Genomic DNA, 23,721 nt, shown 5'->3' with positions numbered 1-23,721 from the left:
GTTTGTTTTCTGATTTACAGTGAAATTACTCATTTTATCTCTGACACTGGAGACAAGCACGATATTCTCTTTGTTCTCTCCGAGGCTGAATAATATAGAAGAAGAAGAATAGGTCTCCTTCAGAGGATGCAAAGATCCTGTGGTATTTCGAAAGCTTTCAAGAAATAGAAAATAAACACACACCCAGCCGATTGTCACTTGATTTCCAAATTAATCTCTAAGGATAATGCTCCCTGTAGCTCACATGTGACTAAATCCTTGCCCACTATGCTAAAGCTTCCCCCTTAGCAAGCAGAGCAAATAAATAAAAAAAAAAGTCCTGCACATGAGAATGAACCTTCAAAGTGGAGGCAAAGCAGCCACACTATTAACAAAAGGGGTAGGAAGTAGGCCACTGAAGCTCACTGGAGAAAAGCCATCTCTGGGTGCAGCCGTAAACTAAGCAGGGTCAGATTTAGCTAGCGAATAGGTGGATATTTTATGAAAAATAATCCCTGAAGTTGCAAGAAGTGGGATTTTTGGGTCAGTTGCTGCGGGTGTGCTCCTTCTTCAAGCCGTATCTCAGTCAGCTGAATTTTTGAGAGTTTCCGTGTTGCCGGAAGAGTGGGATTTGATGATATTTTGGTCCACACTTGGTACTGACTGATGCCATTCTTAAACTATATTATGTATAAAACAACAGGAGAAGTGGCAACTGTGGCAACTGTGTTTTGCTAATTATCTGGGCATCCTTCCTGCTTGTAACCTTGATGTCTGTCTCTCTTATGGGCTGCAGGAGAGCGGCAGGCTCCGATGAGTTGGATAGCAGCACAGGTAGTGTGTGAGCTCTGTAACTGCCAAGAGGCAAGTGTGGGCTCTGTCCCTCACTAACCTGTGTGGGACAACCACATTTGTCCCTCACTGTCTTTGACTTTGGAGGCGGCTGTGTTTTGGGGTTTTTTTTGTCTTTTTTTGTCTTTTTTTTTTTTCTTCTTTTTTGACCCCAGATGGCACAGACTGTCATTCTGGTATATTACTGGGGAATTCAAAAGTTCTCTGCAATCCAGCTGAATCTTTAGTATTTCTATTCTTTCTCAAACTATCCTCAATTACTTCCCTAATCTTTCCACACAAGAGGCAATCTCTCTGTTTGCACACAGAGCATCACAGGAAGCCCTTGGTTTCATTTAAAGCGTGTATATGCCACATCAACAGGAGTGCACAGTAAAATCTCGAATGGGCTGTGTATGTTCAGGCTGATTTTGCTGGTAGGTGTTTTAGCGGCATTTCATCATCACAGCATCTGTCTGCATGAGGATTTTAGTATAGCGTTCCCTTGGGAAGTGTGGGGTGGTAGTGTCTGATGGCTTTGGTCGTGAACCTGGAATAGTATTAAAATGCCACAAAATGCAAGAGCACAGTTTTTTTAGTAACTTTGTTAGGTAAAAGTATTTTTGTGCATACCTATTAGTAGCCTGTAGGATTTAGTCCAGAAAGGAAGCTGGCATGGTGATCACCAGCTCTGTGACCACCAGCATCATTGGTGGCTTAGCTTTGGGGTGTTTGTTTGGGGTGGCTGGCTTGGTGTTTTCTTGTGGGGAATGGGGGTGTCTCACAGTCTTTTCTTCTATTTGACCTGCTTGTAACTTTTTATCATGTTATGCACCAAAACACCTGCCTGCATCTACAGTATATGCTGTGACTACTTGTAAAGGTATTTTATGTGATCGCATCATCACACACTGAGCACAGTCTGACCCTGCGTGTACAGAAAGCAGCAAGCGTTTTTCATCACAAAAAGGAAATGTTCATTCCTTCAGCCCCACTGCTGTACGCTGTCACTAACATCTATTTGTCTCAAAGATTTCATGCTTCAATCTGCATGGCTGCTGTAGTGAAATTGCAAATGGCTCATTAAGTCAGTTGGGTTTTCTTTGATCTTTCTGACATTACTGAGATCACTAAGGAAACTACAGTTAATAGAAGCTAATAAGACCTGACCCCGGGGGAAACGCATTTGTTGATGTTGGGCCTGGGTCTGCCTAGCTGCTTTTACCTCATTGTGAAGGGAACAGTTCCTTGATGGGTTGGTCCTCATCATTTAAAAGGTACAAAGTGAGCACAGAGATTACACAAACAAGCCTTTCCAGCTTTATTGGCAAGGTGGCTTTCAAGCTGATAATGACTCTCTGTTATACAAAGACATTTAGTACAAACTTAAGCAAATACAAACTCAGCAGGCATGACAACATCCATATCTCTGTGTTGTATTAGCATTTGCATGCTGCAAACCGTTGCCTTGAGGGCTATATGAGTAAATAGATCTATAGGCACATCCTTGGCAATTTTTGAACAGTGAACTGGGCAGTTCTGGACTAACTTACATGCGGTGATGTGCATATGTTTGGAAGTGTGAATTTTAATCCCCTGTAGCTGCTCCATGGTCCTGGAGTGGTAGGATGTGGATAGAAATTGTCAAAAAAAAAAATCCTGTGAGCTCTTAAAACCCTGCTGCACACACTGTATCATTCCAGATGGATTTGGGCAGTTCTCAGCATCCTCCAAGGCCTTAGAGGGCTTTCAATTGTAATCTAGAGAGAAGGCATCCACATTGTCCCTAGAAAAGTCACTTCGCTATCTCCGCTTGGAGCAGGCCTTGGCTACAGAAAGCCCCTTGGATCCATTGTCAGAAGGTACACCAAGCCTGCAGTTAATTTTCATAAATGCTTCCATGTGTTTACAAACAAGTAGTCATTGTGGAGACGTTAGGCAGCAGGCTATAGCCAGAGCTGTGTTAGAGCAAAGCATGCAGAGGAAGCCGTAAGGGGTTCTGGCACCCTGGTGCTGTGTTTGTACAAAAGAGACATCTGTAACAGGGGGAGTGGAAATAGACATGAAAGAGGGCAACCAGGCCAAAGATCTTGGTGGTGGACCACCATCTGTATAATGCAGAACTTGCATAGGCTATAAAAATGCTCTTGTTTTTCTTCTATTAAAACAGAGATGGTAAAGTTTATTCCCTAAGAATCCAGTGATGTCTGTGGGGTGCAATGCAATTCTTTCTCAGGGAACCAGTGTTATTGTGAAGGATGCTGATTTGCTACAATATAAAGCTTATTTTGATTTCTTTTGTTCTTAAAGCCTGGAAAATTTTAACCTCATTTTATTGATCTTTACTCCTAAGCAAATGTTTCATAATTCTATTTTCTTCCAGGATTGATTTTTTTCTTTTTTTTGGTGGATAGGATATAAACTTAATGTAGTCAGAGATTATAATAAGATTTTGTCTACAATCATAATGATAACATTGCATGTATTGTCCTGGGCTGTGCGGTTGTTTCAACAGAGCACAGCCTATTATAGTAAAATGTCTTTCAGTATTTATCTCAGACACTAAGAAAAATAATAAAAGACATGTCTTTAAGACACAGAATGATCATACAGTGGGATTTGACCTTTGGCAAGATTTTAATATTGTGGCTGTTGATCTGAGAGGTTTTGTAACTAAGCAACTGTCATCCAGAATGTATTATATCATAAAATAGTATTAAGATTTGAAGGAGACTGAGCAGTTAGAGTGGAGTAAGAGCCATGGTGACATGCAGGCCCTTTCCCACTGAAAACTTGTGTTTTCTGAGTTACAGCACAAAGGAGGAGGAACCTTACCATCATTTGTTTCATGGTGGGGTATCAAAACCTGCTTAACTTTCTTTAAACCAGTGCTGTGGCGCTCTCAGTTGTGCCAGCAGACACCATTGTGTAGTAAATCAAGAATGATGGGTGATGGGCACTTTAATTTTGCTGCTGGACAGTGAAGGGGGATAGCCATGGACCTTTATTCCCTTCCTACTTGGATTTACGTACTCTGAAGTCTGAAACCAGCTTCTCTGCTTTTCCAGTGAGACCCATTCAAATTACAGCTCTGAGGCAATGCCATGATGTAGATAATTCCTACAGATACAGTAGTGTACTGTGTTGCTTGAATAACTAGGAAGGGATCATTTTAGCCAGTGCATTTGCTGCCGTGTTTGCCAAGGTTTTCATGGATATTGCTAAGAAACTTGTCTGCTTGTGAGCTGGCTTTTTCTCAGAGCTAAGTTCATTACGGTTAGCCTTGCTTTTGCTGACACCAGAGGAGAGCAACAACAGGGCCACCCCTCTGTTCCCTGCCTTTGACAGAGGAAGATGTGAAGCAGTGAGGACTCGCTCCTCACCACTCATCCCTGCTGTCTCAACTGAGCTGTCGGCTGTGCGGGACTTGTCGCTGCCGTCCCTGATTCAGGAGGAGGATCTGCCTCTGCTCACGACTGCTGTAGTTGCACCCTTTCCTTTCACTGCCTTTTGCCATCTCTTTCCTCCCTTATGCAGTCTTTTTCCTTTGCTCTCATTTCTTCCTCTAGGCTGATGCAAGCAGTCAGCCCAGCAAGTTTCATTTCTACTCCAGCTGCGTTTGTGGTGATGATTAGGATTTGGACAGTTAAGATGAAATAATTAAATCTGAAACCATTGGCCTTTAAAGTTGCCTCTGGGAGGAATTAAGGAAAGGGAGTATCGCACCCAGAGAGGATATTTCAGGCTGTCATCGGGTGCTAGCCAGACAGTCCTGAAACTCATTGCTGGAAGGTCATCAAGGTACATGGGTGTTGTCTAAGGCCCGTGCTGTCTCTCTGAAACGTATGAGCATGCGGCGTGGTGAGTGTCTGCACCGATTTGGTCCATCTGTTAAGCATCCTTCTGCAGAAGGTAAAGGACAGAGCTCAGCCAAGAGCAGTGAGTAAGGTCACCACTGCGGCACTGGAACTAAGAGCTGCACTGTCAGTCTGCGCTCACACCAGGCACAGTAAGTTCTTCTGAGCCCGTTGCTAATCTCAGCTGAGAGGGTGATAACGATCTGTCTCACGTAGTGATGTTTGCTGCTGGCTCCCTCTCCCCATCAGACAGTATTTCAGTGCTATTGCTATCTGGCTGCACTAGAACAGAAGAAACATAAATCCAACCGAACACTCTTCTCTTGGTGGAAAGCTCCCCCTTTGAGCTCTGCAGTCTGAGGAACATTTGTGGAAGTAGTAAACTATATGATGAACATCTGTGTTGGTTTTTTTTTTTTCTTCTAAGCTATTTCTCATGAGAGTTATAGGTGGGCTATTTTCCAGCTCAGGCAGGACTTTTTTTTATTCTGTAGTAGCTGGAAATAATGCATTGGATGGACTGACCACAAGGCTCAGTTACTGTAATTCCCTCTCAGTCACTGTAATTCCCTCTCAGTCAACTTCTGGGCTTCTCTCCTGCTTACAGACAGCATCGACCGTACCGGCTGTACAGCTCTTCTCAGTGCATGTCTCTTCGGAGATGCAGACTCGCATCTGCTTTTTTTTTTTTCTTTTTTTAAAATGGCGTGTATTTTTCTCCAGGCCCATGCTTGTGAACTCTTGTAATCTCCTAAATAACGTATCCGCTGATGCACAATATACCAGTGCATTGGATCACACTAATAGAGGCTGCGCTGTCCAGCAGATCTCCCCCCGAGTCAATGCTGGGTGGATGGATGCAAGGTCTCTCTGGCAGGTCTTTGATGCTTGATGTGAGGCAGATGCTCAGCTGAGGCTGACCACTGTCAGCATCTGGTGTGAGAGGTCTGTAGGAGGAAGGGGACTCAACAGCCTTGTGGTGAATGTGTAGCTTGCTCCATATCCCACAAGAGGAAAGTGAGTCACTGCAAGAACTCTCGCATTCAGTGCATGGCTGACACGACAGATCTGTGTTTCTTTGTGCCGATGGAGTAGAGTGGTCCAGCATGACTCCATGTCATGATGAAGGAGGAGGGAATCACCTCTCTTGGCAACCTCTCTTCCCACACCTCTCCAGTGCATGCACCGCAAGGCAGGGACTGGGGGGAAAAACATCCCTCCCACTGTCCAAAAGTCCCAAGATCAGGTTCGTGACCACCTGAGGAACCTGAACATACTGAAGTCTATGGGACCTGATGAGATGCATCCCAGAGTCCTTGAGGGAATTGGCTGATGTAGTTGCCAAGTCACTCTCCATGATATTTGAAAAGTCATGGCAGTCAGGTGAAGTCCCCGGTGACTGGAAAAAGGGAAACATTACATTCATTTTTAAAAGGAGCAGAAAGGAGGGCACTGGGAACTACCAACCTGTGAGCCTCACCTCTGTGCCTGGGAAGATCATAGAACAGATCTTCCTTAAAGCTATGAGAAAGCACATGGAGGTCAGGGAGGTGATTTGAGACAGCCAACATGGCTTCACCAAGGGCAAGTCCTGCCTGACCAGTTTGTGGCCTTCTCTGATGGAGTGACTATGTCAGTGGACAAGGGAAGAGCTATAGATGTCATCTGTCTGGATTTCTGTGAGGTCTTTGATACAGTCCCCTGCAGCATCTTTCTCTCTAAATTGGAGAGATACAGATTTGATGGGTGGACTGTTTGGTGGATGAGGAATTGGCTGGGTGGTCACATCAGAGGGTAGTGACAAACAGCTCAGTATCCCAACAACACCAAGCTGAGTGGTGCAGTTGACATGCCTGAGGGACAGGATGCCATCCAGAGGGACCTGAAAAAATGTTTTGGGCTGCATCAGAAGAAGTGTGGCCAGCAGGTTTAGAGGTGATTCTGCCCCTCTACTCTCTCTGGTGAGTACCTCTCTCTACTGTACCTGGAGTACAGTATCCAGCTCTGGAGTTCTCAGTACAGGAAATACATGGACCTGTTGGAGTGGGTCCAGAGAAGGGACACAGAAATGATCAGAGGGCTGGAGCTCCTCTGATGTGAGGACAGGTTGAGAGAGTTGGGATTGTTCAGTCTGGAGAAGAGAAGGCTCTGGGGAGACCTTATTGTGGCCTTTCAGTACTTAAAGGGGGCCTACAGTAAAGGTGGGGACAGACTTTTTAGCAGGGCCTGTTGTGATAAGACAAGGGGTAACGGCTTTAAACTAAAAGAGTGAAGATTTGAACTAGATATAAGGAACACATTTTTTACAGTGTGGGTAGTGAGACACTGGAAGAGGTTGCCCAGAGAGGTGGTAGATGCCCCATCCCTGGAAACATTCATAGTCAGGTTGGACCGGGCTCTGAGCAACCTGATCTAGTGGAAGATGTCCCTGCTTATGGCAGGGGGGTTAGACTAGATGACCTTTAATGGTCCCTTCCAACCCAAAGTATTCTGTGATTTGATGACCTCTTTGTTATGGAGTGTCTCAACCAAATATCTATCCTGGCTTCCCTCCAGGAGGATTTTAGTTTATCTTTCTTTGATGTGTCCTCTGCAATCCCTTAGTATATTTTTACAAGCTACATAATGCATTTTTTAGTCTACCTTTTCCCTGATGGTCTGTGATGTGGTTTGTTTCATTTGTGGTATAGCAACCCTAGTTTATCAGTGTGGAGTTCTCATTAAATAAAATATGAGATCAGTTCAGAAGTTACCAGTATTACTGGAAACATGAGACTTCTTACAATGTCTGCCTTTTTTTAGTGCTGATCAGAACTAGTAAGAGCTCTCCAAGTCATCAAAACATTTTTGTTTTTAAAGCTAATTTGAGATCACATCAGTAGTGTATTGGTTCTTTTTTAGGAGTTTGGTCTACAGTTGTTAGTTTTGTTAGATGTGGCAGCAAGTGCACGTTTGTGTAAATTGTTTTAACACAGAAATTACAAACCCATTTGTTCTTTTTCCCATTGGTGCAGCTTTTTATTGAAAACTGCAAATATCTTAATGTCTACTGTTTTTTACAGGAGTGCATCTTTCAGTGTTTTTCTCCAGGGAGAAGTCTATTTTAGCAAAATAGTTTATGTCAAAACATTTCAACTTTTTACTTCTATTAATTCTGTCTTGCCTTTGGATTTATGTTACAGTGTTAATTGCAATATTTAATGCTGTTTCTGTATTCCCAGCTTTTAATTTTTGTATTCAGAAATAGGTCTTGAGCTTTATTTGATAGGAAAGGCCAACATTTTGTATTTGCTTTCTAATTTGAAACAAAATCACATTCTGAAATGCTGGAATTTCTCACAAAACAGCAGTTCTTGGTTTGGGGACAGATCTATTTAATCCACAGTGGGTGTCTAGTACTGAAGTACCCAGCCTTTCATTGCCCCTCGATGTCACTGTTGATCAAGTGGCACTTTGCAGTCAATATCATACTTTTTCTCTCATTCCTAATGTCGATTTTAATTTTGCTTATGACTATTGGAAATTATAGTTTTGTCCATTAGCTATAGGGTGAATATCACTGGACAAGCAAAGCAGCAATATTATTAAGAATAATAATTCACCTGGTGTGCATGGTAGTAAACACTGTAGAAGGACAGAGTTCTTCAGGGAGACACTATTGTCCAAATAATACTGTGGCACATCTCCAGGACCTTTACTTTTTTCAGGAAAAATAAGTCAGAACCCGTTTTTAAATTTTCTCTAAAGAAGGTTCAACATCATTATTTTGGCCAAAAGTGAAAAGGCCCAACTGTGGGTGTTGGTCTCTCCTCCCAAGTAACGAGCGACAGGACAAGAGGAAACGGCCTCAAGTTGCATCAGGGGTTGCTGGGGAAAAATTTCTTCACGGAAAGGGTTGTCAAGCATTGGAACTGCCCAGGGAAGTGGTGGAGTCACCATCCCTGGAGGTATTTAAAAGACGTGTAGATGTAGGGACGTGGTTTAGTGGTGGAGTTGGCAGTGCTAGGTTAACTGTTGGACTCAACTATCTTAAAAGTCTTTTCCAACTTGAACTATTCTGTGATTCTGTGATTGCCCTCTTTAAAATTTAAAATTATTTGAAGCCAAGGCGGACAGCGTGATGGTAGATGTAGTCTAGAGTTAGTGATTCAGGACTATGCAATGTGGAAGAGTCTGACTCAGCTTTATGTCTGTTCCGAATTTTGCTGTCAGTCATGTTATGTTGCCATTGACTGCATCATCTCGACATTTCAAGACTGTTGGCTGTAAGGTTGAGTTAAAAGAAAAAATTACTATTAGCATTTGATTACAAAATCTGCCAGTAATGAATGTTAAAAAGGATGGCTCAAGGACAGCAGAAATATCTACCAGAGTGAAACAAGCAGATTTTACTCCTTCCAGTGGATTCCTTTGCACAGTGCTATAAGTAAACTGTACCACTGCTGCCTTAATGGTAGGCCCTTGTGAGTTGGTTAAAATGACTGTATTAATCCTGCTTACCTTGATGTTAAGTTCTGCTATATTCACTGTGGAGCTTAGAAGTCAGTTTTTCATCGAGTGTTTGAATTGTCAGGCTTCCTCTTGGACCCTTCTTTGCGACTCCCAATATCACATCCTGAAGATGTTTTATAAAAGCTGTAAGAAGTGAATACATTCAAGCAGAGAGGAGAGTGTGTAATCTCCATCGCAGAATTGCTGAAGCACTAGCATGACCATTGTGCACATTTAAGTAGACCTATGAAAACAGTGTCTTAGTGTGGAAAGCAGCAAACGTTAACACCCTTATCTAAAAATGGCAGGGGAATGGTCTGAGCCCCCCCCTGCTTTCAGGAGAAGGCAAGACTGAAGAGCTTAACCAGAAAGAAGTGATAATTAAAGATACAAGAGGTTAATGGAAAGTAGGATAAATATTAAGGAGGTTTTCCCAAAGGTAGATGGTGTCAAATGATCTTGATTTGGTTTTGTAACTAATTCTGTGGAAATTTTACAGGAAAAAAATTGGGATTTCAGTAATGTAGCTGGTAAAGTCTTAAGTAGGATATCGTCAACCAAATGGAATTTGGGAATCAGAAATGAAGTTGAGACTGGTTGGAAGTACCAGACTGAAGAGAAGGTAATGGTAGCATTCCTCAAAGATCCCGGTCATCTTTAATATTTCCATGAAGGACCTTTGATTCAGCTGTAGGAGACTGCTACTGGCGTTTGCTGATAACACGGAAGAGGCGATCATCGTAACACAGAAAGGCTGAGGAGTAACATACAGCAAGAACTGGATGCCTGCGGTATTTAGAAGCGAGCTGGAATTCCGTGGTATAAAATGCAAGGTCATAACGGTGGGAGCATGCTCTGGTAAGGTGGGATCTCGTCATCTGGGGAAGACGGGCGCAGCAGATGCTGGAGTGTCACCCATGGCTGACTAAAGCTGAGTCCTCAAGTGGAAGGCGTCTGGGAAAGAGAGCGGCGGGTATTTCCAGCATGTGCAGAAAGGTGGTGATATTACTGCCAAGGTGCAGGTAGGATATGTTTTTGGGTATCCTGTGCAATTCTGACCATCCATGTTCTGGGGAGTAGATTAAAATTGGAACAGATGCAGAGAGGGACTGCTAACTAGGATAATCAGGGAATGAATTGCTGAAGACATCGAGGGAGCTTGTCTTGTTTATCCTAGCACAATGAAGCCTGAGAGGCTGTGTGATTACTGTCTATAAATATCACAGGGGAATAAATACCAGGGAGGGAAAAGAACAGTTTAGGCTAAAGGCCAGTGTTCTCACAAGAGCAATGGTTATACACTGACTAAATAAATCTAGGCTAGAAGTGAGAGAAGGGCTCCCTGCCATCAGAGCAGCCAAGTTTTCCAATAGTCTTACAGCTGGAAAAGCAGGAGTGAGAAACCTGACTGCTTTTAAGATGAGCTCTATCAGCTTTTGAAAGAGGAACAGGGATCATTAGCAGGTTCCTCGCAGGCCCCCTTCTACAGGAAGACAGCCCGACCGCTACCCCCCCTTTTCACAGGCAGCTCTGCGCGGTCTTGTCTGTGCCACTTTCTTTGTCACAGGAGATGGGAGGACAGGACCGCAGGGTGCAGCGTTCCTCTCCTGGCTAGGCTGTTTGCAGGAGCTCCGGGAGCAGTCTGGTCTTAGGGCACGCGAGAAGCCACCACCTGGGGGTGGGGAAGCAGGTACCCTTGCAGTATTCGTTCATGGACCCGCTGGTTATTGAGGAGTCAGAGAAGTCTGTGTCAGGGGACAGATCCTCCTGCAGTGGCACCGTGTTGGCAGGAAGGTAGCCCGGTGAGCGTGTCTCCCCCAGCTGTAGTCAGAACAAACATTTCTCACTGTGAAAGAGCAGTGGCTGTTCTGTAATATCTCCTGGGTACTTTATTTGCCATGGTTATAATTGGTGTAATACAGGTTTTATCATATGAATGTATCGGGCTTGTTAATACTGTGAGGCTGTGAGGAAAGCAAGCGGAAGGAATGAGGAATAGCTCAGGGAAGGCTGCTCCTGGTAAATGATTCACAGCAATGCCCAGGATGCTATTTAGGAGGATATTGCCTCTGGGATCCAGCTGATTAACAAAGCTGGTTTAGCTGCGTGAGGCCAGAGCGAGAAGCCAGAAAATGTATAAAGGATAATAAGCAGCTTAGTCTGCTTCGCTGGTGAGATGAAGCAGTTGCTGCGGAGGAGCTAGTGGGGGTGCGACCACCGTAGACCCCCGCAGCCTGTGGTCCAGGCTGTGGTGCTGGGTGGCAAAACCCTGGTTGGCAATTACAGCGGTGTCATAAGGATCCTCAGTGCTGTGTGTCTATTTGATACAGACCTCGCAAGGGAAATGCTGAAACTAGCTTGGCACGTAAAGGCTTGGTGGAGAGAGAGGCGGAGGAAGCTCAGTCCACGCAAAAAGGTGATTGCTAATATAGTCAGAAGTAACAATAGCAGGAAGCAGAAGAGGTGATGCCTCAGATGGAGAGAGGTACAGCAGGGAGGAGTTTTTGGTGGTAAACAGAAATTTTCTGGGAAAACAGATTTGTAAACACCATTGATACTATTAGTGAAATTGGGTCAAACTTGATGACTAATTGTATTTGAGGAAAATATGTAGGAAAACATTTAATCTTGATATTTTCTAACTTAATGTTTTAGAAATATTGAAGTGTTTTGACAGTTTCAAAATAACTTTCTTTTAGAATGACACCTAATTTAAAATTACTTAAATTTTAAAGGACCAAAAAGTAAGAAAAGAATGTTTAATTTGCTACACTGAACATTAAGTAGACATTTAATTTTTTTAATTAACTGAAAAACTGTATATTCCTATATAATTTTGTCCCCCACCATCTCATTTCCTGACTTGTTTTAATCACAACATCATTCAAATCAGAGCTGTAATTATGCCCAATTTCTATTACTTGGATGTGCAGCCTGAAGCTCTCACTGTATTCTCTGCTGCTTCTTGCTGTCCAGATAGCAGCAGTGATGAAAAATGACTATTCCCCTGTACCTTTTTTCAAAGGGAGTTATTTTTGTCATAATTTTCCATTTAAACTGTGTTGAGTGGATTGCTTCATTGTAGTCTGCTTGCTGATGTTTCACGAGTGAATCAGATTTCCAGCTTCCACAGAGGTTTTGTCTGTTTCACCGGCAGTGAAATGAATTCCAGTTCCCATTTCCATAGTCCATGCTTACTGTTATTTCTGTGAATTTCTTGGAATTTCTTGAACAGACAGATTTCTGTCTGGAACTGGGACCGGGAACAACTGTCTCAAGCAGGTAAACTGTGCCACGTGCAGGCACCTATGTAAATGAGCGTTCAGGCTTATTACTATTTGGGCTACAAAAGCTTGAAAGGAATGACGCCTGAACATCATTCAGATCTCTCTTCCCCTGCTGTTTTCACAGCTTAAGACTTGCACCACTTATGAAAATGGGAGATGTTTCTTCCCCATGTGATCTCCAAAGAGAAAACTGATGAAAAGAGCGGTTGATGAGCTTGTCTAACTTAAGCTATCGGATTGCTGAAAAAAGCCAGGCTTTGAACACAGGCATCCTCACAGCAGGCAGTAGTTTTCCTGTGAGTCCATGGACTATCACGTATTTGTCCGCAATAGTGTAACCACGATGTGTTACAAGGCCTTCTTCAGTCATGATGTAAAAGCTAAATGCCTCACTTTGTGTGGCAGCCAGTCATGCTTTTAACTCTGGCATTTCCCACTTCAGCTCCCCACTACATTGACCAAGAAAGTAGCCAAAATACCACAGTTGCCTCATTTATGAGATCTTTTATAGTATGGGGTCCACTGAATCCTTTCCTATCTGCCTGCTTTCCTCATGCTGTTAGTTATTGCTCTAGATGCAATGCCTAATAACACAGATTCAGGAAAAAAAAAAAGTTGAACATTAATTGCCTCCAGAACCATCATTTGCTGCTATTAAATATCCCATTGTGGTTTTTTGTACAAGCGTAGAGGTGTACGTTCAATAAATTCGGCTGAAATGTGCTTTGAAGGGAGGGCAAGAAAAGCCCTTTTGAGCTTATTTCTGCTTCCCCTTAAAAATGAGACCCAGAAAACTAAGGACAGCTCAATAGGAGGGTGAAGACATCTGGCCCTTGGTGACTCTGCAGAGTACAGTGCCTATGATCAATTATGTTAAAATATTCATCTGGCCCCAGCACAGTTGTCTGTGTTATCTGTTTATATGCGTTTCCAAACTGTATAAAGCAATTGGAGGTGACTGAATTATAGATAAGCATTTCAGAATAATAAATTCAGGGCTGTTGGACTTTAATGTAGGTAGTTCTTGCAACATGACAGCTTGTGGGCAGTGTAACATCCATTCAGCATCCAGGGAAAGGAATTCCCACCTGTGTGCCCTTGAGACTATTAATAATAACATGTCACCCAGCGTTGCCCAAATTTTCTGATTCTAGTCAGTCTGGTCTTGGTAGTGCCAATTTTAAGACCATGCTACTGCTGCCTAGAGAGGATCCGAGGGGTAAGGAAGTGCATTGAAGGAGTTCCTGCCCAGCCCATCCATGCCGAGCTCATGTAAATGTCTGTGCTGCAGTTAATTTGTTCCTTGGTTGTGCCAATTCAACAGTTAGTGAGGTTCTGGTGTAAATCAATTCTCTTCAATGAACTGGGGCCATTTAGGACAGAGGGAGAGCAAAAATGGTTGCTTTGCTTCTGTCAATCCAGACCATTTCCATGTGCTGCTTTTTATTTTGTCCCTACAGGTCTATTAGCACAACTGAGAGAATGGTAAATTTGGATCAGGAGGCAGAAACAAATGGCTGGCATGTAGAAAAGGAGGACCTTTTAAACTAGTTTTGCCACAGAAGAGAATTATGGTAGAATGATGTACTGTGGAATGGTACCTAAGGCTCTTGTTCTGCAGGGAAGCTTATTTACTGATGAACAGTAAATCTTTAGCGGGAACAGAGTGAGCTGTTGAGTAGCACACCTTGATGCCATTATTTTTGGTGGCATCTACAACTCCAGTTGAACCTAATGAGGATGCATAAGGATATTTACTTAGGGATGCTCTGAATACAGAGCAAGGTTGTGACGTGTCCATCAATGGAACCTTGTAAGAACTGATTAAATTGAACATTTGCCAGGGGTGGTTTGTATAGTTGATCTTTGTGTAGCTGATCCCGCTCAGGATGGGCTGGATGAACTTGAATGACTTCTCAAGGTTCTTCCCAGTCATGCTTTTTATGATTCAGTGACACATGAGACATCCAGTGCTCCCACTGGAGCGATAAATTCTCAGCATCCTTGAAAAGCCAAAGTCAGCCTGTGTTGAATTATGGCTCCAGAATTAATCAGTGTACTTGCAAACATGGGTAAAATTAGGTGGAGGGGGTAAAAAGTTAAAGAGTATAGAGACTGGGGCTAGTGTCAGCACATCCTCCTGCCGAGGAGTGCTCTTTTTCTTGAACAGTAATACCTATTTGCACAAGGCTGCAGGGAAGCAGGGTGTGTGCTTTGCTGGAGAGGGAAGAAATGTCATATGTCACTTCTTCCCTGAGCAAGTGAACCTGCTTCACTTCTCACTGGTGTTACTGGTAATGGGCACTTACTGCTAGGCAGCATCACATTCTGTAAATGAGACCAGTTTCTCACTCTGGATTAGGTTCTACTGGCTCCCTGCACTCCAGAAGAAAATCTGTTCTCTACTTTTAGTGACCAAACTCTCATTAAACAGTGAATAGCCCTTTTGCTTTGTGTTTACTAAGTTCCTTTTCCTCCTTCTCTCCCTTGAAAGCTCTGCAGAGAGGAATGGCTGTTGCACCACAGGAGGTCCTGTCTTAGAGCGCTGCTGTTGTTAGTCTTCTGTCACGTTGTCAGGCTTTGATGACTCAAGCATTAAAAAAAAAACAACCAACCACCTCTCTTTCTGAACTAAAATAGCCTAAGAGCATTTTTTTTTTTAAAGCAAATTTTAATGCAATTAGTTAGGTCATATTTTCTTTCTGAAAGCTCGTAATAGGACTCACAGTTTTGCTGCTTGAACTGAAGTTACTTGAATGTTTAATTATTTTTTTTTAAACAAAATCCAGTACCATTGGAGTCCACTTGAGATCTTTAGAGATAGAAGAAAAGAAAAAAAAAAAGTCTTGAATATTCAATGGCTTTGAAAAGGGCTATGCATGTTTTGTAGTTTAGGGCAGTGTTTCTCACCTGAGTTCTTCAATCCATCAGAATATGGTTCATGAAAGAAGTGAAAAACTTAAAAAGTAATTTGCACACATTTCTGTTTATATGAGCAGGAAGTAATAAAATAACTGTCAAAGCTGAGCCTAGATTTTACTGGGTTGTAAATGAAAATCACTGTAGCAATGCTATATGACAACGTACATGGCTCTTCAACAACAACAAAAAAGGCTGGAAACAGTGATGTAGGGCATGTTTGCATGTTTGCAGGAGGCTACTGGGCAGCGTGGGTGGTGGGGTGGATCTGGCCACTGGTGCCAAGGGGCAGCAATGGTGGGCTGGGGCTGGACCACAGTCCTTCACATGGGGTCCTTCCACATCACATCCAGTCACATCACTTTCATCCCCCTGCTCTCTCGCCCTCCTGGGAGTGAAGGGCAGCAGTCTGGTATCACCTAGTTCCCAGTCAGTGCAAAGAAATTATATATTCTACATATTCCTTTGGGACAGAGAATTTTTCACCAAGATTAGTGATCTCAATCCATAGTCAAACGCAGGTAATGTGCTGTTCCCCTCCTTCCCCACTGCTACTCAAGCCCCCCAGTCCTGTGGCTTCGCCCTCCCTGCCCTGCTCATGCCCCTAGCCCTCCCCTCCTGCCGGGGACATGGAAAAAGGAGTCAACTTTAGATGCTAGTTTGTGGGGCAGTGCCACTGGCCTGGCAGGGTTGGATCTGGGCAGCCCCAACCCGGGTCGGTGGAGCTGCAGCAGGATGAAGACAGTGCCCCAGGTAGTGGGGCAAGAGGAGGAGACTCCTCTCTCTCTCCCCGCACAGGTTTTGCTGAGGAGCACGCCTTCTTGCCTCCCTGCCTCTAGGCTAAGGCAAACAACACTCATCTGTGTGTGTCGCTCAGTGGCTTTTGCAACTCTTCGGGGTTAGAAATTATTCCTTCCAATGACTGGGATTGTGGCTGCAAGGGCCCTGCACAGCTGCGGGACACAGCCAACTCAGTAAGTTTAAGCGCTGCAAGTATTCTGCATCTGTCAGCTTTTCCAGCTGCCCGCCTCTTAGTTTGTAGCATGTTAACACAAGGACTTTTCATCTTACATGCTCTTCAGAACACTTACTCATGGCGCTGAAACCTCAGAATGCGTCTCTGAGGCCAATAGGACTCCTGATCAACTCATCCAGCTCTCACTGGATCATTTACAGCAGAAGCAGCTGAGGCACAGGAGGGCTGGAAGACTTGAGGTTTCCCTCAGGAAAGCTAGAGCCTGTCCTGCATGCAGTTTCAGTAGTGGCGTTGCTGTCATTATCAACAGCATGACACTGTTTTGTTAGGAAAAATTATTACACTAGCACAATGGAGCTGTGGCTGAAATTAAAGTATGACTACACCTCTGTAGGTTGTGGGGTAACCGCAGAGATTACTAACCTTGACTATCTATAGGTGTGACCTGCATGCACATGGCTGGGCTGTCCCCAGCCGTTGTGGGCTTGGGATCTGAACCGTTAGTGCCAGAGCTCCAGTGAGACCCTTAACGTCCTCCATAGGAGAGCCAGGACCTGCCTAACACAGAGGCAGCGGTGCTGTCGGAGTTTTGCAGGCTGAGGGGCTTGCATATGCTCATGCGCAAAATCATTTCTTATCCACATTGCAAGAATATCTACAAAGACCGTGGTACATACTGGTTTCTGTGAGCGCAGTCGTGTAGGTGGCTGCTACACAGCATGGTTTGTTCCGCTGACTAAAACCCTTAATGAGAACAATTACTAGTTTGCAGCATGCAGAGACTGGAAATTACAAGGAAGGGTGAACAAGGTTTGTGCTGCCAGCACAAAGGCACCCTGAGGAATGTTAAAGCAGGCTTATTCTAATAATTATTGTGAGCACGTGAGATATTTGTACTGAAACTGAGCAACATGTGGTTTCTTACAGTCATTGATGTAATCCACTTTCAAGATGGCGCTCTGGGAGGAAGGTGGTCTGTATGGGGTTTTCCTTTGCATTTCTATCATAAGCAGGGTTACATAGCCTAGATCAAATCTTTAAGGTCAGTGGAATCTTTTGCTCAGGTGTTTGGGTTTTCTTTACAGGATTGTGTTCTTTCACTTTTCTATGCAATAAGTTATTTGTTGGATACTCTGATTCACTTTTTGACTTACCTTTAAATGCTCTCTAGTCTCATGAACAAAAGATTTCTGTGACTTTATCTAGCAATTTGCATATGACCAAAGGGTCATGCAACTGTGTCCTGTGTGAAATATCAGTAAAATGTAAATAACCCATTTAACTGCCAAGCCTAACTGGAGATGAAATGGCAGGGCAAACTGAGTTTAAGATAGAGCGCTTATCAAAAGGAGATATGACTGTCTGTTAAAGGCTGGCTTAATAAGAACACAGCAGGGAAAAGAAAACGGCATTTCAGTCTATATGGCTAAGTGTATAGGTGGCAAACTACTGTGTGAAGACAGAATTACATCAGAACCAGCTTCAGAACAAATAAAGGACACAAAAAGAAGTTAATTATGCCTCAAGGGGGAGTAAAATATCAAAGGTATCAACTTATGCGGGAGGAAGGAAGGAAGAAAAAATCTGTGCCTGCCTACAATCAATCAGTTCACTTTTAAACCTGAAACTCTTTGAGCTTATATAGGATGATATTAAAGACAAAGGCAACATTCTGCCATCTTACAAGTTCAGCCTTGTGTCTTTGCCCAGTGTTCAGCAGTCTCTGTTGCATGTGAAGATACAGTGGAGTTTTCATTTCTCTGACCTGCCTTTTATCACCTTTGTGGTCCATGCTGTTCTGCTGAGATCTGCCCTGGTTCCGATTGCTCACAGATCTTTTCAAACAGTCCAGTCATTGCTGGATATTTAACACCTGACCTGTGCCTGTTACAGTTACACGGAGTGCCGCTATTCAGGATTACATAAACTTAAATCTAAAGATGCTGGCTGGGTTCTTACATAGCAGGAATGCTTAAGCTCCGTTTTATGAGCTGATGTGCGTACATACATGTGTTTCAGTCATATTGGATGAATGAGTGAAATAAAATGTGTTGCTGGGCTTAACGTGGATCTTACGGTGGATCTAAGCACATTTTGCTGAAGCAAAACCTTAGTGTTGTACATTCTTGTGTAAAATCATAGAGAGGGCTAATTATAACTGCTGGGTTTTTTTCCTGTACTAAATTGTTTTAAAAAATGACTAATTCTGGTGGTCACTGACAAGTACAATCTGTGCCTGCTAATAGTTCTGTTTTCTTTAGATCTGTTTTCCTCAAGCTTTTGGGAGCAAATTTAGATCCAGCTTGATTTAAATTACTGTCAGACCAACATTTTACATGTACCTTGCCTCTGTGAGAAAGGCTGTACAACATGCTGGCTGAGGGGGAATCACAGATTTATAGATTTTAGAGCAAGGGGAGAACACAATGTTCATCTAAACTGACTGTAGCCCTGCCCAGTCTGTAGGTTCTTTTATTTAACTCAGCAGCTTGAGGTTGACCGAGAGTGTATTTTTGGAATTACATCCAGGCTTGATTTAAAGACTCCAAGTGCTGCAGAGTTTGTCACAGTCATTGGGAGTCTGTTCCAATGGTCAATTACCCTTTCTCTGAAAAATACCCTTTGTCTGAAAAATCTGTACCTTATTTTTTTTGGAACTCTGTTAACTTCTGTCTTCTGAAAACTGGATCTTGCTGCTTGACTTCCTCAGCAGGACTGGGGAGCCCTTTATTTTGCTGTAGATATTTCTTGTGATCGTTATTTTGTATTTTCATGGTGTTAGAAAAATTACTTTATATTCACAAACCCTATTAGGCAGACGTCTTTTACACCTCAGTATTCCTGTGCTAAGGATCTGACATAATAAAAATATGCCATTTTAGAAAAGAGTCAATATGACTGTGGTGCTTTTTATTTCAATTGCTAACCACTGGTTTATGATTAAATATAATTCATGGCTAGGATATTAATACTGGGAAAGAAAGGGTATTCAGTATATGCTGAAATTACATTGTAGAAATCATGGTTGCTCCAGTTTCCCCCAAATATTATTTTCAGTATTTCTTTGAATGTGTCAAATGAGCTTCGCAGATGAGTTGACTTCTCTGTTACTTCTGTATCCAAAACAATTCCCATGGAGTCATATGGCCGAATGATATCGAAAAGGTACCTGGTCCATGCCGTTGCCCTTAGGCAAAATCAGCGTGAGCCTGTATGATCTTTCTTTCATTCTTTTCTACTGAAAAGTTGAAAAGCAATCAACATATTATTTCCACAGAGAATCAAAATTATAAAAAGAAGGGTTTTCAAAAAGCCTGAGCAGTAACGTGTGTCCTTTCTCATATGGTTCCCTTAGAAACTAAGTAAGATCAATGGGAGTTGCTGTTGGTAAATCCTGCCTCGATGCATTTGCCTTGATACTTTATGAGTAATTATTGTCCTGTTTTCTCCTTAGGGCTCTTCCTGCAATGATGCAGTGGGTCCGAACTCAGAAACCAGGAGAAAGCGGTGTGAATATTATCACTGCAGATTTTGTAGAACTTGGTGACTTTATCAGCACAGTCATAAAGCTCAACTATGACCTGGATGAAGGTGAAGATGACACTACTTGATAGTACTGTAATATGTGTGTTGTTGCGTTATTTAGAATTAAAAAAAAAAAAAAAGATTGAATTTTAAAAGAATTATCTTGTAAAACACTAACCTTCCTATAACACGCTGAGGTGTTTAGGGCTTTAGTGGGTGGGTGTAGGGGAAATGTTTTAATCAGTTATGATCATTTTTTACATTTGTGTTTCATGTGAAGAGCAAAACTAAACATGTTTACAGTGTTTGATAAAAGAAGGCCATCTACACGTTTTCCGTAACATACCAAATGCGATTCATGTGTCTTCTATGGTTATGAACAGTGCCAAGAAATTTGCTGCTTTCGGAGCAAGGGGATGTATATTGCCCTCTGCCTGCCCACAGCAGGAGTCCCGATGGTGTGAGCATTACCCTGGGAGACTGAGGACAGTATATCTGGCCCGAAAATTTTAAGCCGCTACGCTTCATCTGTTAGGTGGTTTAACTGATTGTATTTATCAGTGAGCTACAGGTTTAAATGCCTTTGTGAAGTAAACCCAAAGTCATGCCTTTAACGCACGCATAATCAGTGGGCAGTAAACATGGTGTATCACGTGGCTTGCACAGAGCACAGACTAAATCCTGCTTGCTTTTTGTTCTCAAAATGGGGTTTTGCAATGTCTCTGCCCTAGGTTCAGTCAGCAGATATGTGACGCTGGCCTAACTCTGTACTAGGAGCTGCCAGTGTGTATTTTCCCTGGTTCTAGCAGGAACAAAGTTAGGCCAGCTTGGAGCGCCACTGGGAGTGGTGCTCAGAGTTCATCTCATGTAATCACAATCAATACATCTTCAATGTAGTCATTCATTCCAGGATTCATCTCATGTAAGAGCCTGATCCAACGTCCACTGAATTTAATAGGAAAATTTCCTGTGTTTAGCATGCATTGGGCTTAGGATCAGTAAATTGTGTGTACTGTAAGATGGACAGGATTTTGTTGCATAGTGGAAACCTGCTTTCCGCAGAACTACAACTGCATTTAGAAGAAATAGGTGCAGTCTAAGCTTCTCTTTAAGGCAGCTGCAAACACAACACTTCTCTGCTGATTACAAAAAAAAAACCAGTGCCAGTTTCATCAGTGAAAAATTGCTGTACTGAACAATTTCTAGCTACTAACAATACTCTATAGTCCTTAAATTGTTGGTGGGATATAGTACAGCGTAACACAATGTTGGAAGTCTACTGAATAGCACTGTTCTAGCAGCAGAATCACTGGTCATCCTGAAACATATATAAAACTCAAATATATGAAAAACTTAGTGATTTATAAAATGAGAGCATTGCCACTGTATGACACCTAACTGGATACAATGCGATCAGTCATATCTCCTGCACACATCAATGCACAGTCACACAACTTTGGAATGCAAAACATTTCATTTGTGCAAAACAATAGATGCTATAGTGAAAAATGGAAAACGCTCTTTGAAATATTGGAGGGCTTTATGGGATAAGAGTAAGGTCGAGTTTCCGTTGATACTGCTAGAACTTCTGGTTGAGTGAGGAAAGAGAGTGGCATCATACGGTCCTCTGCTATTTTCTGTCAGATGATGAGGGCTACCGTCTACCATCAGAGTTCAGAAAAACGAAAGTGTTCTTATGAAACAGGTCGGATACGGGTGGGTTATAGGGGTTTTGCTGTTGTTTTTAGTTTAGGAAGAAGTGGAGTAAAATGAACACTTGCTGCTATTATGTACTGAGAGGGTGCCTTGGAAAAAGTATGTGTGAATACTATGAAGAAACGTTTAAGTGTATGTGTATCATAATGACACATTTAAGTGTGTGTATATGACACAAAAGCATCCATGCACACATCTGTGGACAGGGGTATTATAAATTTGGTTGAAAAAAACTGTTACGAAGTTATGATGCCTCCTTCAGTAGCGGTTTTTTCTGTGTAGGTTAGGACTGGAATATTCATCCCCGGTGAAATCTAAGCCAGTTAGGTTTTTTACAGTGTTAAAACTTTACCCAGCTGTCTCAAAAATTTAGCAAGAGTCACAGACCATCTTTGCATTGAGCAAGGGGTAGGACTCTAGTGCTTTCACCCACAACTAAGCAAGATACGGGGTGGGTTGATGCACTTTGTTTCCAGTTTCCACAGGCTCTTCAAGCAAAATTCATGTAACAGAAACGTAAAATGAAACATGAGCATATGTTTTTTTTTTAACCCACCCTATGTGGGTGTCCCACATAGAAACATGAAAATGTTTGCTTATTTATTGGCAATGTGGTGTGAAATGCTCTTTTCATTTTTTCTGTTTAGCAGAATTTGTTTGCTTCCAGACTCTTCTGTCATCCTTCAGCTGCTTAAGTATAGTCAAAAGAGTTAACCTATGCTTTTAATATAGTAAAGTAATCTGAATCCTTGCATGGAGCAAAAACTAGGTTTTCCTTTTTTTTTTTGCATTCTGATTGAAATTCTGTTGAGTCTGAGAGCATCAACAACACTGAGTTCCTCTTGGGACCCACCACTCAAACACACACCAGATACAACAAGCTTTTTGCTTACACAGAGGTGTGTACTCAAAGCAAATGTTCTCCTGTATTTAAGAAAAGTGTGTGTGTGCTTGTATATATGAATAAATATAGAGCTATCTTGAGCTTGTTAGCAATGTTACAAAATGTTTGCTTAGCGTCAGTTTTATTCTAATTATCATTTGGGTGCTGGAAAATAAAAGCAAAGCAAAAAAAAAAAAAAAAAATCCTCTGACCAGAAGGATAATAGACAAATCATATAGTTTCTCCATTAATGGGGAAAAAAAAATCTTAGCAAAATGTTAAATTTTGGTCAGAAAAAATATGTTTTCATTTAGCTGTCGATCTCCTTTCTGTTGGAGAAGCACAGCACTTTATGTTAGGGACAGGTAAACAAACTTGCCTTAATTACTAAAAAAAGTGTGTGACGGGGGATATTATCCATGCTTTTCTGGTGATTTCATCTGCGAGGCCCCAAAACTCTAAGTCCTGATAGGGATTTACTCACTCCCTGTTGATACTGTTTGGGAGATCTCGCCAGAAAAGAATAAGCCAGAAGAGTCTATGCAGCACAACTGGACCATTCAGGAGCCCAGTTTTGTCACCCACATGCAGCTAAAACTCTCTTTGATTTCAACCAGAAATGTGCTTGCAAGGTTGGGTCAGATCAGTTGTTCTGACCTCATTCGTTTGGGAGGTTTCTACACATGTATTATGAGGAATCTTACATGGGAAATTAGATGACTGTAATCAGCCCATCGGAGGAAAAATACATGTCTGCACTATTGCTCTTCATAAGCATCTATTTTCTCAAACTGTCATGTCATTCTCTGCCAAAACATTTTTTTTTTCTTCCCGTGCTCATTCTCCCACTTGCTCTGTTCACGGAGTACACATCAAGTAGTGTTGTTTTCTGACTTTTTCACACGATTACTTGATCCTTTCTTTTCAGTCATACTTGAAAAATCGCAACTGCGCTGCACAACACGTGCAGTGTCTCAGCTGGTGCAAACCTCCCTGGCTCCATTTTTCAGTTTGCACAAGCTGAGATGTCTTTGTTGGGTACTGATCCAACCTGCAGCGATTTGGACCAAAGAGCAGCTGGTCCCAGGGGCTGATTCCTGCCCTGTGTGGACAGGGGTAAGGTCGGAATCAGACCATGGGAGCCTAGTTTTAAAATCAGTGGGTTACTTACATTCATTTGGTGTTGGTTACATTACTGGTTTTGTAGGTTCTGCCATTTCAAGCCGTTTTTTTAAACGTACACGTGTGTGTGTGTAT

General features: G+C 42.5%; 1 protein-coding gene across 1 annotated transcript in view; it reads left to right on the top strand.

Moving 5' to 3' along the window:
• The window catches only part of PLCXD3 (phosphatidylinositol specific phospholipase C X domain containing 3), a gene marked incomplete at its 5' end in the record, with an annotated part of 83,192 nt that extends 63,202 nt beyond the window's left edge, over positions 1 to 19,990 (top strand). Inside the window, one exon of the mRNA XM_082497539.1 lies at positions 19,795 to 19,990. Coding sequence (XP_082353665.1) covers positions 19,795 to 19,951 — 157 coding nt within the window. The 3' untranslated portion in view covers positions 19,952 to 19,990. The remainder of the gene's footprint in view (positions 1 to 19,794) is intronic.
• Positions 19,991 to 23,721: the final 3,731 nt, after the last annotated feature.

The sequence above is a fragment of the Vanellus vanellus genome (assembly GCF_965231255.1).
Source record: "Vanellus vanellus genome assembly, chromosome: Z".
Taxonomy (NCBI): domain Eukaryota; kingdom Metazoa; phylum Chordata; class Aves; order Charadriiformes; family Charadriidae; genus Vanellus; species Vanellus vanellus.
The sequence above is the reverse complement of the archived record's forward strand: the minus strand, read 5'-3'. Positions and strand labels throughout refer to the sequence as shown.